The 24,885-nt window shown below is 39.5% G+C and overlaps 1 protein-coding gene across 2 annotated transcripts in view; it reads right to left on the minus strand.

The window, feature by feature from the left end:
• Positions 1 to 7,359: 7,359 nt before the first annotated feature.
• The window catches only part of papss1 (3'-phosphoadenosine 5'-phosphosulfate synthase 1), a 79,375-nt gene continuing 61,849 nt past the window's right edge, over positions 7,360 to 24,885 (minus strand). Inside the window, exon 12 of one of the 2 annotated variants that reach the window (XM_062533278.1) lies at positions 7,360 to 8,980. In XM_062533278.1, coding sequence (XP_062389262.1) covers positions 8,830 to 8,980 — 151 coding nt within the window. In that variant the 3' untranslated portion in view covers positions 7,360 to 8,829. The remainder of the gene's footprint in view (positions 8,981 to 24,885) is intronic. The other variant, XM_062533279.1, reaches the window with a different exon arrangement.

A 24,885-nucleotide genomic window follows, 5' to 3' on the forward strand; every position in this document is an offset into this window, starting at 1 on the left:
ATTTTTGCAATGTAGCTGTCACACTTTTTTAAAACTATTTCAGCTTGTGTAGGCCTCAGCTTGTGCTTTTCTAACATATGAACACATTTTTATTTATTTTTTTTAAATAGCGCGATAATACCGAAAATTGTGATCATTTTGGTCACTATAACCGTGTAATACCATTTAGTAGAGGACCTGAGAAAGATTTGTATGCGCTTCATTTAGCGGAGAATATCTCAACTGTTCTTAACTAATATGACCCCACTGAACAACATGGGATGTGTGCCAAAATCTCTATCCGGGACGTAAGTCCTGAAAATAACCACAATAGGTGACCCTATTATCGCACTATTATCACACTACAGGTCAATGGGACTTTTTTTCCCCTTTATAGATATCTTCATAAACTTCTACCAGATTAATGTTAATATTAAGAGAAATACTTTTTGTATTACATTTTGTCAAAAAATCTTTTTGAAATATGCAAATTAGGCAATATCTCATTAAATATGCGTACATGCACTCTTGAAGCAACAGCTTTTCTGAGGTGATCTCAATGTTTATCTGACCATGTAATGAAAGAATTCTGGTTTGATATTTGGGGGCTTGCAGCAAAGCTGCAGAGTTTCAATATGCATAAGCGTCCACTCAATACAGCCAATCAAAATTGACTGCGAAGCCGCCAAACAGGAAGTGAGCTCATATCTCACCAACGCTTTGATGTATGAAGTCCAAACATTGGTAAGGGGACTCGTTAACTGATTGTGATGATGCACTAGGAAATTGGTATCATTTGGACTCTATAGGGGGCGCTGTGATACAGGAAGTAAGCTCGTATCTCAGTAACGCTTTGATGTACGAAGTTCAAACTTAGTATGTGGACCTGGGACCTGATTGTGAGGACGTTCTAGGAAATTGGCATTATTTGGTGGGACTTTTTTTTCCCTTTATAGATATCCTCATACATTTCTAATAATTAAATGTGCAAATGAGGCGATATCTCAGCAAGCAATTATCGGAAAATTTGCTATAGTGATATGAAACACAATTCTTAGTTTCAGCGGATGAGACACAAAGTCAGTGTTCAGGAAAGTTGGACTTGTCCGGTGTTTCCCGCAGCGTTTTAGAGCTTATATTATATTAAGGCCTATTCGGACGGGATTAGTTTTATGGGGTGACATCAGGTAAAGTAATAATTACCAGGTAATGTAGTCCCGTCCAGACGCGCCATGTCAGTAAACATAACGGAGTATGTCGGTGACATTTACAGACACTTTTACCTTCCGTAAAACGGTCCGGAGAAATTACCTTAGGTAAAATTAATCCCGTGCGAACGCGACCCTCTGTAAAGATGTCTGTAATATTTCGTCACATCCTGATTTGAAAACAATTCCACTGAATGTCTGAATGAAAACATAACATGCTGTGCAGCTCTTAATAGGACGTTAGCTAGTTTGCCTATTAGCTTGATATTGTTAGCCATTTCAAACTACTTATGGCATAACATAAAGCTAACGTTTGCTAGTTTAACCAACTTGTGTAGGTTGTAAACATAGGTTGTAAATCTGAAAATGCCGCACGTAGGCCTACCTGACGCAAAGTATCACGTGCACGGCGACGAAGATGTGACGGCAGAACGTAAACGTAGTTACTCCTCCCATGTCAGGTAAAATAACAGAGATGTTTAGTCCCGTCCGAATTGGACATTTATATTACAGAGGTCATATGATAAACCTGCATTACTCTACGTCCCCCCATAAAACTAATCCCGTCCGAATAGGCCTTTAGGCGACCTCCCACCTTTACTACGTTTTATCATATTAAAAATTGTATTAATAATAAATAACTGCAAGCGGTAATTGTGGGGTCCAAGCAAATTTGCAAGACATGCCATTTCACAGCTTTTTGGTCATTGTTGAGGAAATGGGACAAAGTAATTAGCGCATCAATGTCAATTGGATAAATGAAATGTAATGAATAAAAAGATATGCTTCTCTGTGTCATTATGAAGAAGGCTATGAAGTTTGATGAGGATCAGCCTTTTACAATGGCATACATTGACAACTGAAATTTCATTGACCATTTTGGAGAGCAAAGCAATTGACAGGTGCTCAGCATAAGTGAATACACCCATGCTAAAGTTGCTTTGGAAATTGATCTCTATGCTTTAATTAAAAAGAAAAAAGGAAAAATCCAACCCTTAAGGACACCTATTTTCTTTGTGAATAACTGATCTGTGAGAGCCAGTCTATCCTAGCTCAAGCCAGCCTGGGCAAAGCCTCCTAATCGACAGCCAGGCTTGCTGCAGGCTATGATGGACGCCTCCTGTTCCGCACTGTATTACAGCTCCTACTCTACAGGTAATCACGTGTATCGAATTCACATAACAGATCTTCAAAATCCCTATTTGCCATATCAGTTTCAAAATTACCGTCCACCATCCCCAAACTTCCCACAAGGTTGGGAACATGGAATTGTCCAAAATCTCTTGGTTAACTCTGAAGCATTCAGAGTTCCTTTCACTGAAAATAAGGGACCAAGCCCAGCTCGGGGATGGCCCCTTCCTGTTCCAACATGACTGTGCACCAGTGCAAAGCAAGGTCCATAAAGACATGGATGACAGTTTGGTGTGGATGAACTTGACTGGCCTGCACAGAGTCCTGACCTCAACCCAATAGAACACTTTGGGATAAATTAGAGCGGACCCTGAGAGCCAGTCGCCTTGTCCAACATCAGTGTGTGACCTCACAAATGCGCTTCTGAAAGAATGGTCAAAAAATCCCATAAACACACTCCTAAACCTTGTGGAAAGTCTTTCCAGAAGAGTTGAAGCTGTCACAGCTGCATAGGGTGGACCAACGTCATAATAAACCCTATGGATTAAGGATGGGATGTGACTGAAGCTCATATGTGAGTCAAGGCAGGTGAGGGAATACTTTTGGCAATATAGTGTATTTTAGTTTCTGCAAGTGAAGTCCCGCCCACTGATTTGTAATAGGTCCGTGGGAATGATGCACAACCATTCCAAAACATGACTGGTTTTCTACAGATACAAAGCTTAATGCTAATCGGTGAAGTGTCCCTTTAATAAACATGATTTCCTGAAAACTTTTGCCGTTCAGTGTAGACCTACACTATTGGCTACACACCTCAAAGCCTGTGATATGAATGAATGATCACAAAGGTAGTAACATGAAAATGTTGAAGTGCTGAGATCTCTTTTATACCCTCTGAGCTTTATTTTGTGATTTCACCATTAGATGCTGGCTGGTTAGATGCCTGAAAAACTTCGCTTAAACTTTAGGGATGGTTGAAACAGGGTGTCCGCGGGGTTTTAAAAAGTATTAAAAAGTGATAAATCAAAATTGTCAAATTTAAGGCTATTAAAAGTGTTAAATGTGGTCTTAGAGCAGGGCTGTACATATACTTTAAAAACGGTTAACGTGACCTACCGCTCTGCTGTGGTCAGTCATAAGGCCCATGTTCGGCGACTAGCTGCACTCCTAAACCCCAAATGTTTTGAGTTAGCCCACTGAGTGATACAAACGTAGCCAACTACAAACACAATACCAGCATCACCTACCGAGAAGTCGGCGGACATACGGAACCGGCCAGAGGCGAAGCCAATACGGGGAGCGGTGAAGGCTGGAGTCAGGCTACGACGTCAGCCTTCAAAATAAAAGCTAAGACTTTATAGCCGCTCCCACGTACTGATTGGCTCACCTCCAATTGCCCAGAGCCACTCAGAAGGGCACGGTCAAGCTAACAAAAAGGAGCATGAACCTAGTCCTGCTACATGTGCATGCCTCCCAAACAACCTGTTGGCATGTAGATAACGCCTGATGGTTGTTTTGGAGACTTTGTGACTTTAAACTTCTTAACGATTCCTCTGACCATAGATGTGCAATAAGGTTAAGGATGGTCCATCATGGTGGTTGTCTGTTTGTCTGTTTTTATCTTATTTTACTCATTAATTTATTTTCTGCATGTTATGTGTGGGTATGTGTGCATGTATGTGTATGCAGGTAGGTTTTTTGTGTGCATGTCTCCCAAACAACTTGTTGGCATGTAGATAACGCCTGATGGTTGTTTTGGAGACTTTGTGACCCCAAGATGCAACCATTTGATGCAATTCTGTAACAGTGAGTTTTGGAGATTTTTTTATTTCTCTTACCATCCTCCTCACTGTGCGTGGTGGCAAAATAAATTTGCGTCCTCTTCCAGGCTTGTTTACCACTGTTCCAGTTGTTATAAACTTCTTAACGATTCCTCTGACCATAGATATGGGCAGGTGTGCGAGTGGCTATTTTCTTGTAGCCATTGCCTCACTTGTGAAGGTCGACACACATCTGCCTTAAGCCTACCTTACACTGACAAGATTTGGGAAAGATTCTTGAAAGATTGTAGTCTTTTGAGTAAAGCTTGAATGATGGACATTAGTTCAAAGACTACAATCTTTCAAGAACCTTTCCAAAGGCCAAAGGTGTTGTGCAATAAGGTTAAGGATGGTCCATCATGGTGGTTGTCTGTTTGTCTGTTTTTATCTTATTTTACTTATTCATTTATTTTCTGCATGTTATGTGTAGGTATGTGTGCATGTATGTGTATGCAGGTATGTTGTATGTTTGTTACTTTTATGTTAGCAGCATGTACAGTAGCAATGTAGTCCAAGACAAATTTCCTTCGGGACAATAAAAGTATATTCTATTTTATACAACAATTGGGTTCTATGAAGCTGTTTTGATTCTGATGGGCCGAGAGACGTTCCATGAGTTGAAATATCCCACGACTTTTCACAGCTAATAATAAATCACTCCGCGATACAATGTCAAGTTGTGAAGTGTAAAACAAACTGTCACGTTGCATCCAAGCTGAAATAGACGCTCACAACATAAAATATGACGGAGGTGGATATTAGATTGTTGGATGGCATGTAGGCTAAGTAAAATAATGATGTTTCAAAGCTAAAAGCATGTCCTAATCATAGACTGTAAAAAATAGGTCCTAACCAGACGCAATGCGAGCTAACGTTTATTAGGCTACATTGCTTGACAACGGGAGAGATAGAACTAACCATAGATATAAAAGCTTTATATATCTATGGAACTAACGACTGGCTTTTGGCCATAGCAACGTGCTTTTAGAACTAACGACTGGCCTTTGGCCATAGCAACCATTTAGAACTAGTAACGTGGCGGAGAGAAGTAGTTCTACAAACAAGACAGTTTTAGCGATTTAAACGTTTACATTATAATGGGAAATTAACGCAAAAAACAAGTGGTAGAATTAGCCCTTTTCACGGTGATGTCAGACGAAGCGTTGCTGGGTATCCTCCGGCATGTCCAGCCGCCAAATACTACAGAAGAAGAAGAAGAAGTATTCATGGGTTTCATCAGGTCCCTTTCCACAGGTGTATACAATCAAGCACCATGCACCCAGCAACGCTTCGTCTGACATCACGTGAAAAGGGCTAATTGTTGTATAAAAGCAATATAGCACTCGTGATCGTGGGTTGTTGCTGGATATTCCCACGGGTGTTGTTCGGCCGTAGCCTCGAGGCCGGAGGCCGAGTGGCGCAGGCAACAACACCCGTGGGAATATCCAGCAACAACCCACTCCCACTCGTGCTATATTGCTTAACTCTTCTATTCTATTTCCCAAATCTTGTCAGTGTAAGGTAGGCTTTACTTGATGAGTGTGTTCCTTTGTCTTTCCCATGTTGAAGAGAAATGGCCTCTGTGCCACGTCATATTTATAGCCCAGGGAAACAGGATGTTAAGAATTACTAATTAAATGTTCCTACATACTCTGATTGACTTTGTAAACTACAGTACTGTACAAATGACAGAAATAACATAAATACTTTAATTACATTTATTTCCTAGGAATTGTTAGGGGTGCCAATAATTGTGGAACAGGTGATTTTATGAAGAATATTATTTCTCAGTCAGGGATTTTTTTTCCCACCTTAAAAATCACTCAAGTTGAAGGTTACATTTTTCTATATTTTCCATATTTTTCTACAATGTTCAGTGTGAGAGTATGCTGAATTTATTTTAAGGCTTTTAACACATCTTAACCATTGGTGCCAATAATTATGGAGGGCGCTGTATATATATACATATATATATATATATATATATATATATATATATACACATATACAGTACAGGCCAAAAGTTTGGACACACCTTCTCATTCAAGGAGTTGTCTTTATTTTCATGACTATGACTATGATGAAAATTGTAGATTCATACCGAAGGCATCAAAATTATAGATTAACACATGTGGAATTATATACTTAACAAAAAAGTGTGAAACAACTGAAAATATGTCTTATATTTTAAGTTCTTCAAAGTAGCCACCTTTTGCTTTTAATACTGCTTTGCACACTGCTTGGCATTCTCTTGATGAGCTTCAAGAGTCACCTGAAATGATCTTCCAACAATCTTGAAGGAGTTCCCAGAGATGCTTGGCACTTGTTGGCCCTTTTGCCTTCACTCTGCGGTCCACACGGTGGTTGGAACCAAAGATCTCAGATTTGGACTCATCAGACCAAATCACAGATTTCCATATATATATATATATATATATATATATATATATATATATATATATGTACTGTGTGTGTGTGTGTGTGTGTGTGTGTGTGTACACAAATATATAATATCAGCAATTCTTTATATGCACCCCCCCCCCTCCAAAAATTACTCTGCACTGAGTGTCATGAGAACTGTATGAAGTGAGTCACCTCCACAAGTTTGAAGTGATTGTCCCCCCCCCCCTTAAGTACACTAATTTTCTTTGTGATCGAAGAATGTATCGTAAATAAATAAATGTTCTTCCTAAATACTAGGGGGAAGGAAGTATTTTACCCCCTTTGTAACCCTATGAGAATTTAACACATAGGGTTAACATAGGGGCAGGCAGATTTTTATTTTTTAAGGCCAGCTATTTCATGGATCCAGGATATTATGCACCCTGATAAAGTTCCCTTGGCCGTTGGAATTAAAATAGTCCCACATCATCACATACCCTTCACCATAGAGATTGGCATGGTGCTTCTTCCAGTAGGCCTATTAGCCTGTTTGATGCTCATTGAGCTCAATGCAAATCAAACAGGCTAATAGGCCTAGGGTTACATAGGGGATCAAATACTTCCATTTAAGGAAAACACTTACTGTATTTATTTACGATACATTCTTCAATCACAAAGAAGATTGGTGTCCTTGGCGGTTTGATTTTTACTCATTTTTTGAATTAAGGCATTAAGATCAATTGTCAAATGATGATTTTATATTCCTGTTTTAGCATGGTATCAAATACATGTGCTCCCCACTGTATATAACATATATTTCTTAAGTAGGGACAGTGAAGATAACTGGACACAAACTATTTATTGTGTTTTTTACTCCTCTCATGAGCACATACTTATTCATTCTTAAGTATACAAATGTGACCCTGCAAGGCAAAACCAGTCGCTTTGCGCTCAATGCTATATTGATAAAATCCACAATAAACAATCGTACGGGCAAAAATTTTGAATTTCACGTTTTCGCTTAATTCAACAGTATATAGTCTACATTTTCATATTGTGAAAATATTTCATGGAAAACATAAGTTTTGACTCTTAAACCTGGTGAAGATTCAACACATTAGCAGTCATTCCCGTTGTCCACGCCACTTATAAAGGTGATTTTCTCCTCTTCTGGCATATCGTGACGGGAGAACTATGCCGGCCTTGAATACCCTCGATATACAATCGTTGGAAAGCTTAGTTTATGGCCGTTCATGTGAGCATAACTTCAATGTTCTAAATTTTACCAAAGCGAATGGTTTCGCCTTGCAGGGTCACACATGTCTTATCCATATCTACTAGACATTACCTCAGCGGGATCTACTTGAACATATATCAACAAAACAGGGTGAAATTGAATTTACAGCATTTTGTAAGAAATGTCATGGTTGAATATGACTCGCAATTAACTCAGATTTGCCATTCTAAGTTTGTGTTACACTGAAATTATACAAACCATTTAAAAACTGATTTAATTTGCCAGCAGCCAGACCAACAGATACCCTGTCTGCTGAATTACTGTGTAATAAGTGTGGGCTTGGTTAGTATTTGGATGGAAGACCTCCTTGAAAAACTAAGTTGCTGCTGGAAGAGGTGTTGATGGGTGGGTAGCAGGTGGCACTCTTCCCTATGGCCAAAAATTGATCCCGATACCTCAGTGCAGTGACGGGGACACTGTACTGCAGGTGATGCCGTCCTTTGAGACATTAAATTGAGGTCCTGACTCAATATGGTCATTAAAGATCCCATGGCGATTATCACAGAGTAGGGAGTTCCCTGGTGTCCTGGCTAAATTTCCAGTCTGGCTCATTCAATCTGGCCCTCTAATCATCCCCCAGTGTAATTGGCTGGCTCATTCATTCATTCATTCATTCATTCATTCATTCATTCATTCACTCTCCACTCCACTACACATTGGTGGTGGTTAGTGAGGTTCCCCCTTCACTGCGAAGTGCTTTGGATGTCTTGAAAAGCGATACATAAATGTGATGTGTCTTTCAAAATTATTCAATAAATATTCCTAATGATACTCATTATTTCTTAATCATAATATTTTAAGTTATACTATATGCTTCTGGATAGCACTATCCTTACTTTGTCTTTCTAAGTAGACCATCTTCCAGAAATATTTCCAGTGTAGAACAAAAAGGAGGTGAGTGTGTGTACAATGCGAGATGAACGGTATGCCCAAGTACCACAACTGGTCAGCACATCTACTGTAGTCCAATAAGTTGATCAGTTTTCAGAAATGGGATGGTTGTTATCTATCCTTAGGCAGTATCCACATTTTTCTCTAGAGACTTGTAGTACTCCTTAAGAACATTCCAAGCTTTAGGGGCCATAAAGCCATCAGGAGGATTCTGACCCTCGCGAGCCATTTTTCTCATTCGTGTTCCCGAGATGAAGTCGTAGTCTTCATGCCTGCAACACATAAGGTGACTCTCAGTGAAAGAATGTCTGCATACTGTAATTCATTTAGGGTGTGTTTGTGTGTTTATTTAGGTTATCATAGGTCATTCATTAAGACACATGATGGAGAAAAAAATCTGTTCATGCAACCTCCCAACATTCTTTTATAAATCAAACTGGTCAAACTTGACATGGTTATGACAAAAGAGATACCAACATTAAGACTTAGAACATTTCAAGGCAGGTCACACACACGCACTAGGGCTTCAACTCTGGCCAAAACTCACATTTGAAGTTTGATTGTTCATTAATATTCGTATACAGTCACCTTCATAAGTATTGAACACATGCTAAAGTTGACTAAAAAGAAGAATATAAAAAAATCTTCTGGAAATTGATCGAAATGCTTTAAATAAAAAAAAATTAAATTTTTTATATAAAATATTAAGGACACCAATGTTCTTTATGAATGAATAATGTATCGTAAATAAGTAAACAAACAAACAAACAAACAAACAAACAAATAAATAAATAAATAAATAGAGATTGGCATGGTGTTTTTTTTTTTTTCCGGCTAGCCTATAAGCTGGTTTGATTTAACCAGCTAATAGGCTAACTGAAAAAAACACCATGCCAATCTCTAGGCATGGTGAAGGGGTATGTGGTAATGTGGGGCTATTTCAATTCCAAAGGCCAAGGGAATTTAATCAGGATGCATAGTATCCTGAATCCATGAAAAAACTGGCCTTAGAAAATAAAATTCTGCCTGCCTATATGGGAATTTAACATAGCGGTTCCAATACTTATGTAGCCCGGCTCCGCCTGTCTACGTACTAACACTCAATTTCATTTCTCTTCATACTCAGCTTTGTTTACTCCGGCAAGTGCGTTCCCAAGAGTGATTACATTTAAGTTTCAAGCTTATCGTTATTGTTGTGTCCCCCGTGGTTATCATACGTCATTACCAAACGTTAGCGATTGAACTCCAATGAATTCAAACTTCAGACAACCGTCCACAAACCAGGCAATAATCGTTTGCCAATGGATCTAGGCCAGACTCTCTGCGAAGAAGAGAGTCTGGTCTCCAGGCTAATACTTATGACCCCTGTATTTATATACAGTGCCTATAGAAAGTCATCATACCCTTTTGAAATAATGTATTTTTTGTCTTACAGCCTGAAATCAAAACCCATTAAAAAAAAAAAAAAAAAGTTTTATTTACTGTAATGAAAAAAAAAAAGTCAACAGTTCTGAAATGAATAAAACATTAAAAACTAGAATAACAGGGTTGGAAAAGTCATCATACCCCTGACTTAATACTTTGTAGAGCTTCCTTTTGCTTTCATTACAGCCATCAATCTGTTTGGATGTGTCTCTATTATAGCTTTGCACACCTAGATTGGGAAATATTTGCCAAATCTTCCATGCAGAATTGTTGAAATTCAGTCAAATTCTGTAGGGAATGGCGATGGACTGCTATCTTCAAGTCAATCCACAGATTTTCTATAGGATCAGGGCTTTGACTTATCCTTAAGCCACTGCTTTGTTCTTTTGGCAGTATGTTTAGGATCATTGTTCCTCAAGAATTTGGGTGTACTTGGCAGCATCCATTTTCCCTTCTATCCTGACCAATTGCCCAGTCCACGCTGAAGAGAAACATCCCCACAACATAATGTTGCCCCCACCATGCTTCACAGTAGGTCTGGTGTGTTTTGGGTGGTGTACTGTGTAGAGTTCTCAACGGGCCGGGTCGGCCCGACAAACCCGACGGGACCCGCGGGTCGAAAATAATAAGCAGATGACTCGGGTCGGGTCGGTCCTCGGGCTAAATATTTTCAAAAAAAAACAAAAAACATTTATTAATCATCGCTGCTGTTTACCGCGAATCATCATGAATTTCTCTATGGGGATCAATCTATCTATCTATCGTAAAGGAAGTCTGGCTGCTGCATGCAAGGTGCATGCAATCATGGAGCGGGGGCAGGCGTGACGCTACTGTGTTGGGAGATGGAAGGACAGAGCTTGCGGCAGCTCTGTCATGTGTTGCAACATTTATGAGTTCCTGCGCAAGTTCTAAGAAGCTGTCTCCTTGAACAAAATAAAATGGCAGAAGCCTATTGTTGCTGGGCTATACGTCTTCGTGAATAACTCATCATGAAGCGTGTATGAAGCGGTTATTGAAATATCATGCTCTGTGGATGATTCTGCCTTTTTTATAGCAAGAACAGTAAGTTTTCCCATTTATAACATGTTTCTATTTTGGAAAATATCGTTTCACTAGGTTTTACGTGGGTAGGCCACTGCACATACAGTAATTGTGCCCTTAACGACCGTCCGTCTCCATAACATAGGAAAACTCGACTGCCGGCGTCGGGCCGCGGGCCGGGTTCGGGTAGATAATTCAAATTTATGTGTCGGGTTACATCGGGCTCGGCTTTGAAAGCCACGGGCCGGGTCGGGTCGGGTTGTAATTTTCAGGCCCGTTGAGAACTCTAGTACTGTGTTTGGTTTTCGCCAAACATAGCGCTTGGAGTTCAGTGCAGAAACACATTTGGAATATTCTGCTACCATGTGGAAAAAGCTTTTCAGGGCTCCAGACTAACTTTTTGCGTTAGTTGCACTGGTGCACCTAGCTTTTTTTTAGGTGCACCAGCACAAAATGTAGGTGCACCCACATTTTTCATTGCATCGCCTATAACGCCAAAAGGTCACCTTTTATCGCTCTCCTTTCATATAATGTGAATGATTTTTAACAATAAGGTGTAGAAAAAACTTGTCTTTATTTGAAACACAATATATAAGGAATATAAAGATACACACACACACACACACACACACACACACACACACCATTATATTCCTATATTGTACATATATACATATATAGGTTCAGATTCAGATTCAGATTCAGAAAACTATTAATCCCCAAGGGACAATTCAGTTTACAGCCAACCCATCCATTAAGGGGTTAACAGTTTGAAAGTGCATTGGCATTTACTAGAATGTATGCAATGTTAAAAATAATAATAAATAGACAAATAAATAAGTAATAAGTAAGTGCCACAGCAGTCATACATCTCCTGTCCACACACACACACACACACACACACACACACACACACACACACACTTCATTCACCAGTGACAGAACAGAGCAGCAGGGTGCAAAAACCAGTATTGCTGTATTACAGATGGTACGGGTTGAGAATGCACCTTCTCCCGCGGGACTCCCGAAAAACCCACATGCATTTAATGATGAAGCCCGCATATCCGTCAATAGTCGACTCCTTAATCTCATTTAATCATTAAAATGAAGGTGATGACTGGCGAAATTAATCAAACGACGTTTCAATAAACCATTGTTGAAATTAATGAAAATGGTTATAGAAAATCGCCTACAGCCTAACGCCGACACAGCTGATTCTTTGATTGATTCTAAGCTGTTTTGATGTAGGGGATGGGTAAACTGGTGCGCTACAAACATGCTACAAATCAAATGTAATATTAGTAGTATTAGCCTACTTAGACACTTTAGTCATAGGCAACGTTGCCATGTTAATTTGGGCTAGAAGTGCTTGCTTGTGGTGGCGCTCCTGCCCGCTGCTTCTCCCGAATTGTGTTTGGCAAATTTGTCAGCAATCAGCTTAAATGTCAAATCATATTTATTTCTCTTTGTCGCCATGGTATTGGGGGAAACGCAGAGAAACGAGATGGTCAGTATTTTTTCTTCGCGTTTCGTTATAAGAAATATATAAGTAATAGTTAGTCTTCTAATCTTCCGTATTGAACAGATACGGGACGCTCTTTGTTCCGTATTTTAAGGAACTACTCAATGCACACACATTACAATGAAAAACACACAAAGAAATCACTAAACATATAGCCTACAACCTAATGACACTTTAATGCAGCGTTTCTCAAACTGTGGGCCGCGAAACGTGGAGACTGCTGCTGGTCCGCGAGACATGGAGTGAAATTAGGTCCGGTGATCTGATAATTTGCTGCGCAATTGACCAAGCAACCGCGGACCGACAGAAAAAGAAAGCAAACGTTGCTGCTATCGGGAGGAAATGCTTGCTAATTTGATGTGTTTAAACATAGAGCCATACAATTAGGTGTGTCTGTTATTATGATAATTTTCGAGCATAACTGCTTGTCCATAGCTCAGTGACAGGTGTTAATAGCCTTGCCATAAGCACTGCTGTGGAATGCAGGTGCTTCTTTTATTATTGGATCGAAGGGCAAGCAAGCACTGCCACACAACGTGAAGGCCGTTGTGTTGTCAACACTAAACAGAAAGTTTCCTACGATGAGAAGTGGCCGCAAGGACTGCATCGATAAGATCAACGAATGCCTTCGCACGCCCCGAAACCCCGGTGATACATTTTCTTTCCTTTAATTCAATAAAAAATTGTTTATCTGAAGAACTTTTCCGAGGTTGTCTTGTCTACCAAATCCTAAACTTAAATAGCGTAAACATTTCATCTTATGAAAAAACTCTTAGGGGGAACAGTTAGGCAGCCCTTCCTCCATATCGTAGTAGGCCTATAAGCAATTTATTAGAGGGGTCAAAAAAACTCAAATAGTAGGCTAGCCTGCTACTTTTTCCAGACTAAATGTGTCACTTTAGTGATTGGCTCTTTCAAATGCAAATTAGGTGGATGGGCTTTTGAATGGGCCTGCTGCAGGTGAGAGGACAAATCCTAAGAATTTATTGTTTTTACAAAGTGCCATTATCATTGCCATATTCTCTTAAAACATAGGCTATATATTTGAAAACGAGTTGATTAAAGGTTTCTAATGGTGTTTCTATAATATGATAAAAGCAGAGATTGAGATGTGTTTTTCAAATCCCCCGGGGGGTATTTAGACTCCAGGGTGTTAAGCACTCATTCACAACTGTCCCATCGCTAAATGCTCTCGTGTGTTGCGTGATCACACATACCTGTCGTAGTGTGCTTTTAATTTGATAGGCCTAATTATTATCTCCGCCAAGGAGGTTGTTTTCATCGGGGCTCAGTGCGAAAGGAACAGGTCAACCCCGCGATTAGGGGTGTGTGACTGATGACTTATTTGGCAAGGCTATCATTAGGCTTACTATGCATGGCTGTAGGCAGCTATGAGGCCACTGAGATCTGGACCTCATCGGTTTTGAGAGCTGGAAATACATGTGTTTGCTAAATATCGGTATATTGTTGTGCATGTTGCGTTCGCGACTCGGGGAAGTGAAAGCAGTTCTGTATAGACATTGCAAGTTTTCATGGTGATCATCAGCGCAGCTGTAGCTGATTGTGAAAGCCGATTGGAAATACATAAGTTTAGAGCGAACGTTTCAACTATGTTTGCCATGGTAGACAAAAACACTCAAATAAAACAATAGCCTAAAAAATAACTGTAGTGCGTAATGGACACGGCTCTATATCCTAAATAATTTTCGAGGTTCGCCATTTGGTAATATGACCTATCCTTACTGACAATAATTTTTGGGGCATGAATGAATGGGTTTGCCCTTAGTTTAAATGGAGGCCGGGGAGAGCGCGCGGCAGCTATTGTTATGTATGGAGCTGGCATAACAAAGTTTTGTGTGTTATAACGCACACAACTTTGTTAAGCGAGAGAGAGAGAGAGAGAGAGATTCATGCATTCTGCATTACCGTGACCCTATACCTTGGATGTTTTTTGTCTCATTGGAATACAGCAGGACAGGATGCCTTTTATCTATCAAACGCAAAAGCTGAGATTGTTGGAAGGACTAGGCTACTCAACAAACTTGTTTTTCGTTTCTGGGAGATCTCGTTATCGTTTTGGATTGTCGGATTTTATACTTATTGTATATATAGGATGAACAAAGTCTATGGATTTGCCTAGTTAATAATAAGGCTATGTGCCACGTCCGATTTTGCAAGTAGGCTACATTTAAAAATCGACAGCCGTCTGTGAGATCCATTTCATGAAGAGCAATTGTCTTGTGCGATCATTCCCCCTCCCCCACACTCGTCTAACCAGTTCACTACATGATAGCTTACCTATATGCGGCACGAGGACGACACTTGAGCCCGACACTATGTCAATGTCAAAATGTGTGTGAGTGTGCGCTGAACCACGAATTAACATATTAACTTTTCTTTTCAGCAGACATCGCAAACATAAAAAGAATCTCAAAACAGAAAATCTTTAATTTCTTTTAATAATACGATGCCTTTTGTCTTGATGGATTCCGGAGAGGCTCTTCGAATAGGACTCGATCCCCGGTCGCTGGCGTCCGATACATATGCTTCAACCACTTGCGCCACAGCTAGATTGTGATCCCCGACATGCTTTATTCAGCACATGCTCTTGAAATGCCGATCAAAAGTTCTGACATGTTAAACTGACGTTAGTTATTAATTCACCACATGATAAAATGCTGTCATATAGCTTGACGCCCAGCAGCCTATGGTAGTCTATGCCTATCTCTGAATCAACATGAACATGCATACGATACATACGTTGCTAGAAACTTATTTTGCGGAGCTAGGCCTGCTAGTCGATGGTTACAATGAATTACCCTCACTGCCCTATCGCATATCTGACCATCCATTGTTACAATGTTACAAAATGCGCGATCTTCTCCATGCATGTAGCCTACGGTTATAAGTAAAGTGACAAGCATAGGCATGTATTAAAGAGATTTCTGTTAAATACATTTTATTTTCAGTCGTCAAAAGTGGTGGGGACAAAATCTGTGATAACAAGTGCTGGGTACATGTAGGCTACCCAGCGTCGCCGGTTAAAATGAACATGCCTCCGTTTTAAAATAGCCTACACATTTCTAAGTATTCCCAGCATGTAAATGTTGCCAAAATGTCCATCTTGTCCATCTCTTTCGTCTTTGCCTTGACATTGACAATAATAGCCTATTCACGGAAATGCGGTCTTGTAACCGTAATGAATTCATGAATTAATCTAAGGTTGCCTTTCGAGTATTTCAGGTTGAATTGAAGGCTATTTCCTTCTGATAGGCCTATAGGTTTCTAAAACCATTTTCATTCATTTCAACAATGGTTTATTGAAACGTCGTTTGATTAATTTCGCCAGTCATCACTTTCATTTTAATGATTAAATGAGACGGATATGCGGAGCATTTCTCTCCCTCTCCATTGACCAAAACCTTGCTCTGGCATCTCTGCTGGACTGACTGAGTTATAGGCTACGTCGAGTGAGAGAGCTGTGAGGTAGGCTGTAAACATTCGAAAACTCTGCAACTGCAATCTAACATGCCGAGCGTCATGTCTCTTTTCTCCGCTTGTCACCAGCGCGGTGTCCTCGGGTTTTTCCATGAGCCGAACCTTCATATTATTAGGGCGGTCTATGTTGCCCCCTTGCGGTTGCAGTTTTCCCGATGCTTCGGGAGTCCCGATGTGCGGGAAAGAAAGGAGCATTCTCAACCCGTACCATCTGTAGGCTAGGGAATGAAGTTCATCCACAAAAACTGATTTCTTTCAAGATTTTAAATTTAATAGAGTGAGTTCTTAATTAACGATAGGCCTATGATATGTGACATTGTCAACATACTCTCTGACCAGATGGCGATTTTCTCCCGCTGGTGTCTCCTTCTTCTGTCGCAAACTTGGATGTCTATGCACTACTGTACAGTGGCGCTTCTTAGCGCCATAGGCTACCGTTGGGGAGTTTTAAAAGGAACGAACGAGTCTCAGCCCAAAATCAGATTTTGTTTTGCGTGAGAAAATGCATGTATGGCGTGAGTGCGTGTGTAAACAGGCAAAATCGTGTGTCACACGCCGAAAGCGTGAGAGTTGGCAGCTCTGTGGATGGTCAGATATGCGATAGGGCCGTGAGGGTGATTCATTGTAGCCTAACCATCGACTAGTAGCCTAGGTCTAGCTCCGCAAAATAAATGTCTAGCAATGTATAGGCTATAGATTTCGGTATGCGTGTTCATGTTGTTTCAGAGATGGGCATAGACTACCGTAGGCTACTGTGCGACAGCATTTTATCATGTGGTGAATTAATGACTATCGTCAGTTTAACATGTCAGAACTTTTGATCGGCGTTTCAAGTGCATGCCGCGAATATCGAATAAACTCGACTGGCTGAATCCCTTATATTTGTTGGCAACTGTTACTGTAATATATTCAAAGCCATGCACTGGTAAGGATAAACTGGATAAACGACCAATAGCCTATTTAGTTTAACTGTCCTCCGCTGCTCACAGCGCAAGTTCGAATAGCCACGGAGATTAAAAGATAAGCTTTGTAGGCTACTATGTCGTAGAGGGCCTATAGGTATTAACTTTGAAATATGTCTCTGCCCCCCGCGAAAGTAGGCATAGGCGTTCCCAAAGTTTAGGCATCACAACTGTGGCGCAAGTGATTCGTGCACTACACTGCATGCCAGTGACCCGGGTTCGATTCCCGCTCTGTCATTAGTTCCATAACCCACCAGTGAGAGGACAAATTTGCTCTTAAAATATATTCAAAAATATAAAGATGTTTTAGTTTTGCGAATCTTTTTTATGTTTGCGATATCTGCTGAAATTTTTTCAGCATTCACACACATTTTCACATTTACATAATTAGTGTCAGGCTCAGTGACACGGAGGCAGTCGTCCTCAATGCGCATAGGTGAAGAACTGGTTAGACGAGTGTGGGGGAGGGGGAATGATCGCATAAGACAATTGCTCTTCATGAAGCTGTTACAATGGATAGTGTTATGTAGCCTATAGGCCTGTGCTGCACCGACATCGGCCGTCTATAGGCCTATAGTCTTTAAGCGTCTTTGTCCGAATCCAATGGAGACTGAAAGTTGGTACAAAAATAACTGGGATGAAGTGGTACAAAAGTAAATGTTTCAACACAAAGTCTATTCCACTGCTCAGGGTGAAGGATATAGTGAAAGCCTAAGGCAGCGATTCCCAAACTTTTTATTAGGCTATAGGCCTAACGCACCAACTTTAACATCTTCATCTAGGCTTTAAAGGGCTATTCGGATGGGATTAGTTTTATGGGGTGACTTCAGGTAAAGTAATAATTACCAGGTAATGTAGTCCCGTCCGGACACGCCATGTCAGTAAACATAACGGAGTATGTCGGTGACATTTACAGACACTTTTACCTTCCGTAAAACGGTCCGGAGAAATGACCTTAGGTAATATTAATCCTGTGCGAACGCGACCCTCTGTAAAGATGTCTGTAATATTTCGTCACATCCTGATTTGAAAACAATTCCACCAGTCTGAATGAAAACATAACATGCTGTGCAGCTCCTAATAGGACGTTAGCTAGTTTGCCTAATAGCTTGATATTGTTAGCCATTTCAAACTACTTATGGCATAACATAAAGCTAACGCTTGCTAGTTTAACCAATTTGTGTAGTCTTTCAAATCTGAAAATGCCGTACGTACCTGACGCAAAGTATCACGTGCAGATGTGACTGCAGAACGTAAACGTAGTTACTCCTCCCATGTCAGGTAAAACGACAGAGATGTCTAGTCCCGTCCGAATTGGACATTTATATTACAGAGGTCAAAGGCATTTCCTGAAATGGGTTCGAAAAACGTGTGTGCGTGTGTGTGTGCTGTTCTATCCCCAGGGATTCAAGTGAGAAAGGAAAAAGGATTTGTTGTGTTTACCTAGTAATTATTACCTTACCTGATGTCACCCCATAACACTAATCCCGTCCGAATAGGCCTTTACACTATCAATGAAATTAAAGAGCAAGGCCACAATGGTGGCACCCGGGGATTGAACCCCCAACTCTTAGGCTTACAGCATGTTAGCCCAATGCCTTATCCACTACACTACCCCTGCCCATTGCTATTGTAGCTATACATTTAGTGCTATGAACAAACATTTATAATTTTTTATTCGCATGATTTACAGATGAGAGTTAATCTAGGAATTATGCTTTAAAATTAAGAACACAACATTTAATAACATGCTTAACAGTGTGTAGTAGAAGACCCTCTTGCATAGTTTTATGTGTTTTTAACTGAGCGGATGTTATGATCTTCACTTCTCAACAAACAATCAATAAACACCAGAGTAAAGTGACTGTTTTTACTAGGTTAACTTCACTTCAGTATACGTCAGTCAATTATTTAATTGTATGCTTTAACTCTCTAACTATTGTATCAATGTGCTGCTTAGTGCTACATCAAATGTAGTCATACATATAACAGGAAAGTAGTCCTCTGAAAACAACTAAAAGTAGATCCCATCTATTTCAGAATAGTAGCAGAGGTAGTGTAGTGGTTAAGGAGCAGGGCTATCAGTCTGTTGCCTGTTCAGTTGGGGGTTCCGATTCCCAGCTTCTGCGGTTGTGTTTAATTTAATTGACATGTGTATGTCGCTCTGGATAAAATTGTCAACTTAATGAATGAATGTGAATGTAGTATTTACAACTCATTTGCAAATGTGTAGCAAGGCATAAAAAGTCCTCACTTTAGATGAGCTCACAAATATCATTAACTAACCACTTGTAACTCCTAAGTTAATCATGAATTATAGTATTAGGAAGTGGTTTATAAAACATGTATTCACATCCTTACTAATCATTAGTGCATATGTAACAACTGTTAAATAATGAATAGTATTTCATTAACAAAATGTTATTGCATGATATATTAAGTATTAGCAATAATTTATACATATTTTAGAAATAGGCTTATTCACTATGAACAAACCAATCATAACTTTGTGAACAAATGCTTAAGAGATGATAAATTATGCATGAACAATTAATTACTAATGATGAACAAACCATTAACTAATAGTTAACAAATGCTTAATAGATGATGAATTGTGTGTAGTTATTATAAAGTGTTACCGAAAATGGGTGTCCTTAAAGGTGGGATTTTTTTCTCATGTTATAGTCCGGGAGCCAAATGCCATAATTTAGGTGAACCTGGCTTTGTCGGTTAAAGTTTTTTTTTTTGCAGAATCTAGTAGACTAGGGGTACCTCTTTAAGATTTAAGAGGGTGCCCGGTGATATCCCTTGGGCAATTTCATATATTAAGCCTTTCTTGTCCAATGTGTTGACTATAAGGCGGATATACTACAGGTGAATAGGGTAAAAAAATTAACAAGCAGATATCACTATGAAACTTCACCAGTTGATTACTTAGATCAATATGAAAAATAAATGTATTACAAGTTTTCTGAAATTTAATGTTTGAATATGCAAATTAGGTATGATGTCATTAAATATGCGCTGATTTGCATAAACGTAAAAAGATCAAATCTGAACATTGGACAAAGCAGCTATTTTTTTTTTCTTTTCATTTTGTTGACATAAGAGATGAAAAGTATTTTAGAGAAGGAATTATGGATATCTCATTTAGTTATTCAGTAAATCAGAAAATACTATACCAGCCTTTAAAAAATCCATTTTCGCCATGTTTTTTGGAATAAAATGTCATGTAAATCAGGCTAAGAATCATATATCAACAAACCCCTCTGCAAAATCCTTTTAAACATGGTTAGGTATAAGACTGAAAAGTTTGGTGTATGTAGATGCTTGTGAAGTGGAGATTTTGTTCTCCGAGTGAGAGAGGAAACTCATCCATATCCGCCTTATATTCAACACATTGGACAAGAAAGGCTTAATATACAAAATTGCCCAAGGGATATCACCGGGCACCCTCTTAAATCTTAAAGAGGTACACCTACTCTACTAGATTCAGCAAAAAAAAAAACTTTAACCAACAAAACCAGGTCTGACCTGGGTTGGTTGCAACCTGACCCCATGGCTTAGTGACTGGTCTGGTCTGCCAAAAGCTCACGAGAACCTTAAAGGAACACTTCACATTTGTCGGTTAAAGTTTTTTTTTTTGCTGAATCTAGTAGAGTAGGTGTACCTCTTTAAGATTTAAGAGGGTGCCCGGTGATATCCCTTGGGCAATTTCGTATATTAAGCCTTTCTTGTCCAATGTGTTGAATATAAGGCGGATATGGATGAGTTTCCTCTCTCACTCGGAGAACAAATTCTCCACTTCACAAGCATCTACATACACCAAACTTTTCAGTCTTATACCTAACCATGTTTAGAAGGTTTTAGCAGAGGGGTTTGTTATATTATTCTTAGCCTGATTTACATGACATTTTATTCCAAAAAACATGGCGAAAATGGATTTTTTAAAGGCTGGTATAGTATTTTCTGATTTACTGAATAACTAAATGAGATATCCATAATTCCCTCTCTAAAATACTTTTCATCTCTTATGTCAACAAAATGAAAAGAAAAAAAATGAAACTGGCTTTATCAAATGTTCAGATTTGATCTTTTTACGTTTATGCAAATCAGCGCATTTTAAATTACATCATACCTAATTTGCATATTCAAACATTAAATTTCAGAAAACTTGTAATACATTTATTTTTCATATTGATCTAAGTAATCAACTGGTGAAGTTTCATAGTGATATCTGCTTGTTAATTTTTTTACCCTATTCACCTGTAGTATATCCGCCTTATAGTCAACACATTGGACAAGAAAGGCTTAATATACAAAATTGCCCAAGGGATATCACCGGGCACCCTCTTAAATCTTAAAGAGGTACCCCTAGTCTACTAGATTCTGCAAAAAAAAAAACTTTAACCGACAAAGCCAGGTCTGACCCCATGGCTCCCTGACTATTACTACTTAAACCATTTAAACAATTTTCAAAAGATTAATCTATATCAGGGGTTCTTAACCTTTCTGACCTCGAGGCCCAATTTTTAAAGTACAAAGTGGCCTGGGGCCCATTCAATATTAACCCCCCCCCCGACATGTACACACACAATGCAGTACATAACATATAGAATTATTTTAATTTAAATTATAATTATGACAAAGTAATTTTTTGTTGTAGAAGATAAATTCGTTAAGAAACACGGTTAATATGATGCTGTTTAAAGGGATAATCCGGAGTGAAATGCACTTTAGATCAATTTTTCAGACTATTGGGAGTACATATGTTGAGTTGACACCAAAATCATGTCATTCGAATGTATTTTGAGAAAGTTCGAGTTCACCGTTTTTAGCCAAAACTCGTTAGCCTGGAAGTGACCAGGGCAAGTCCTTTCGCTGCTACAAAACGCTATTTTTATACCTCTTCTACTGTTCCAAACAACACTACACTTACGTGGTAGTGAGTAGAGGGTCCCTAAAGCCAAACCAAAGTATCCCCACGTCTTTATGTGGTCGGATAGAGAGTCCAGAATGAATTTAATCGAGTCAGTACCTTTCCGGAAATGTTAGTAAAGTGTTGTTAAAGCGTTGGAGGCGCGTTGCCAGCTGCAGCAGCGACATTTCTGGAAAGGTACTGACTCGATTAAATTCATTCTGGACTCTCTATCCGATACTTCGGTTTGGCTTTAGGGACCCTCTACTCACTACCACGTAAGTGTAGTGTTGTTTGGAACAGTAGAAGAGGTATAAAAATAGCGTTTTGTAGCGGCGAAAGGACTTGCCCCGGTCACTTCCAGGCTAACGAGTTTTGGCTAAAAACAGTGAACTCGAAATTTCTCAAAATACATCCGAATGACATGATTTTGGTGTCAACTCAACGTATGTACTCCCAATAGTCCGAAAAATTGATCTAAAGTGCATTTCACTCCGGATTATCCCTTAAATTCATTTATAAATGGTGCAGTGTCACTTCAAGACTCTTGCCGGCTCCATTCAGTAGCTGCAGTGCCCTCTCACAGTAGATTGCTCAGGAGTGAGACTGTGTTGTGTTCGCGTTTTTCGTTTCTTATAAAAAGGAGATATCAGTTATCAACAATGACAAGCCAGCTGGCGCTCTCTCTCCTTTTCATGCGCGCTCAAACTCGTTCCCAATTAGCTACGTTATGAGTAACGTTATGAGTAACGTTATGAGCAGGGCTGTACACTGTGAGCACCTCGTCGCAAATGCGAGGAAATATATATTAGTGCTAATTGAAAATATAAAATGGGAGCACAGGTGCAAGTACTGAATTCAACCCTTTTATTCACATTTTGCTCCTAAAAATCCACACCAAGTGGATCAAAGTATAGGCTAGTACAATTTTCGCGCATCTGTATACAAATTTCATAGTTGACAACTCTAACGCTCCTGGCTGGAAACTCACGCTTTCAGCATCAACCTCGCTGTCTCTCACACACGCAAGAAATGTCACTCCAAAACCATTCTTCTTTTTCTTCAATCTGTTTGTTATCAGTTGGTGACTTTGTAGCGATTAGCCTACCGTTGAAACGGCAAACCATGATAAGAATGTTGACTATATAGCCTACAATTACCGTGTTCATTTCAAATATTATTATTATCACGGTTGATAAACACGGTGTGGAAACCGCGTTAGCTTCACCCCAGCCTGCATTTGACATAGGCCTGGTTGACTTCTATGAGAGAAATCCGACTGATTCTGTTGTCTAAATGATGGATTTAACCACGATTTGGTGTAGGCTACACCTGCTTTAAAAAGGTGGAACATTTTCATTGCAAATGTGCGCATCATATAGCCACTCTGCGTCTTTGTATGGAGGTTACATTCACATTAATACCATTCCACTAACGTTATCAGGAGAATACCGTAACGTTTTATTTTGAGCTCTGGTTGTCACTCATTGGATATAACAGATATAGCCAACCAAACTCCAAGACGAGTCATGGTAGAGTAAGTTAAGCACCCAGCCAATTAAACATGACCAAGGAAAAAGTGACAACTCACAATGCCATGCCATGGTAGGCTACCTAAATCATAGAAGTTAACGTTACTGGACAGTGGACACTCATCTTTTCTATTACACCAGAAATATTTGTCTTTACCTTTGTTCGTTTTTTGAACATTTAAGTTATTTAATGAAAACATGATGTATCCTTGAACTATGCTTGACTCTTTTCCTAAAACCGAATGAAACCTAATTATGTTCACGTACATCTTAAAGTGACAGGCACTCAATTAGACCTACACACCACCCCTGTAATATCATTACAGTGTAATCAATATGAAGTATTCAGTTTACTGTGTACAGTTTTCTGTGTGTGTAGGGTTTGAGCAAAGACTATGATTGCCACTGCTGTGAATGATCTGTATCCTGCTTAAGGCAAGAAGGTTTTCAAGGAAATTTCATAGTGCTCCTAAATTTTTTTCTGTGCTCCTAAACTTTTTCATTTCCTAGTGAAAAAGCTTAGCATACAGCCCTGGTTATGAGTAACATAATTAGATTTGCTGCAATAGAGATTTCAAACATCTATGCATCATCTCTATGTATCAAACATCTCTATACATGCTGTTTTGATATTGACATTGTAAATGTAAACGTTCTCTAAGAAGAGTGTAAGGCAGTTTGCAGTTATGTAAGCACAACGTCGTTGCTGAAAAAAAAAAAAAAAAAATAGCGAATAGCCAATGATAACCTAAGTGCGTGGCGGATTTATGATAAACTAATGCATGCTCGGCGGGCCGAATTAAAGTGTGTGGCGGGGCGCAGTTGGTTTGGACACCCCTAAAGGCAGTCCCACGGCCCTTGCGGCCCACAGATGAAAAACTGAAAGTTTGTTGCGGCCCTCGGTGGGTTGCTGGCAGCCCAGGTTTGGGTCGCGGCCCTATGGTTAAGAATCACTGATCTATATTACTCTTTTTAGTCAATGACTGTATATCTGTTTTTATGCTTGTTTGTTTTATAATATATAATAATTCATTTTCATTTGTAAGCTAAGGTTGTTAGGACACTTGTCTAAGGCTAGCTTTACACGACAACGATCTGAACACTATCCGCAAAAGTGGCGTTGCGTTCCCACTTTTTATCTCGCGTTTAGACGAGCGTCTTTGGGTGGAAATCTGCATGCACACGGTGACGCAAAAGTGTGTGAAATTTGATGTAGTATGCATGCCAGGTGGCTAGGTGATACTGTGGAGCACTGCCATACAACAACACCAAGAGCGTG

Source organism: Sardina pilchardus, chromosome 3, assembly GCF_963854185.1.
Source record: "Sardina pilchardus chromosome 3, fSarPil1.1, whole genome shotgun sequence".
Lineage (NCBI taxonomy): Eukaryota > Metazoa > Chordata > Actinopteri > Clupeiformes > Clupeidae > Sardina > Sardina pilchardus.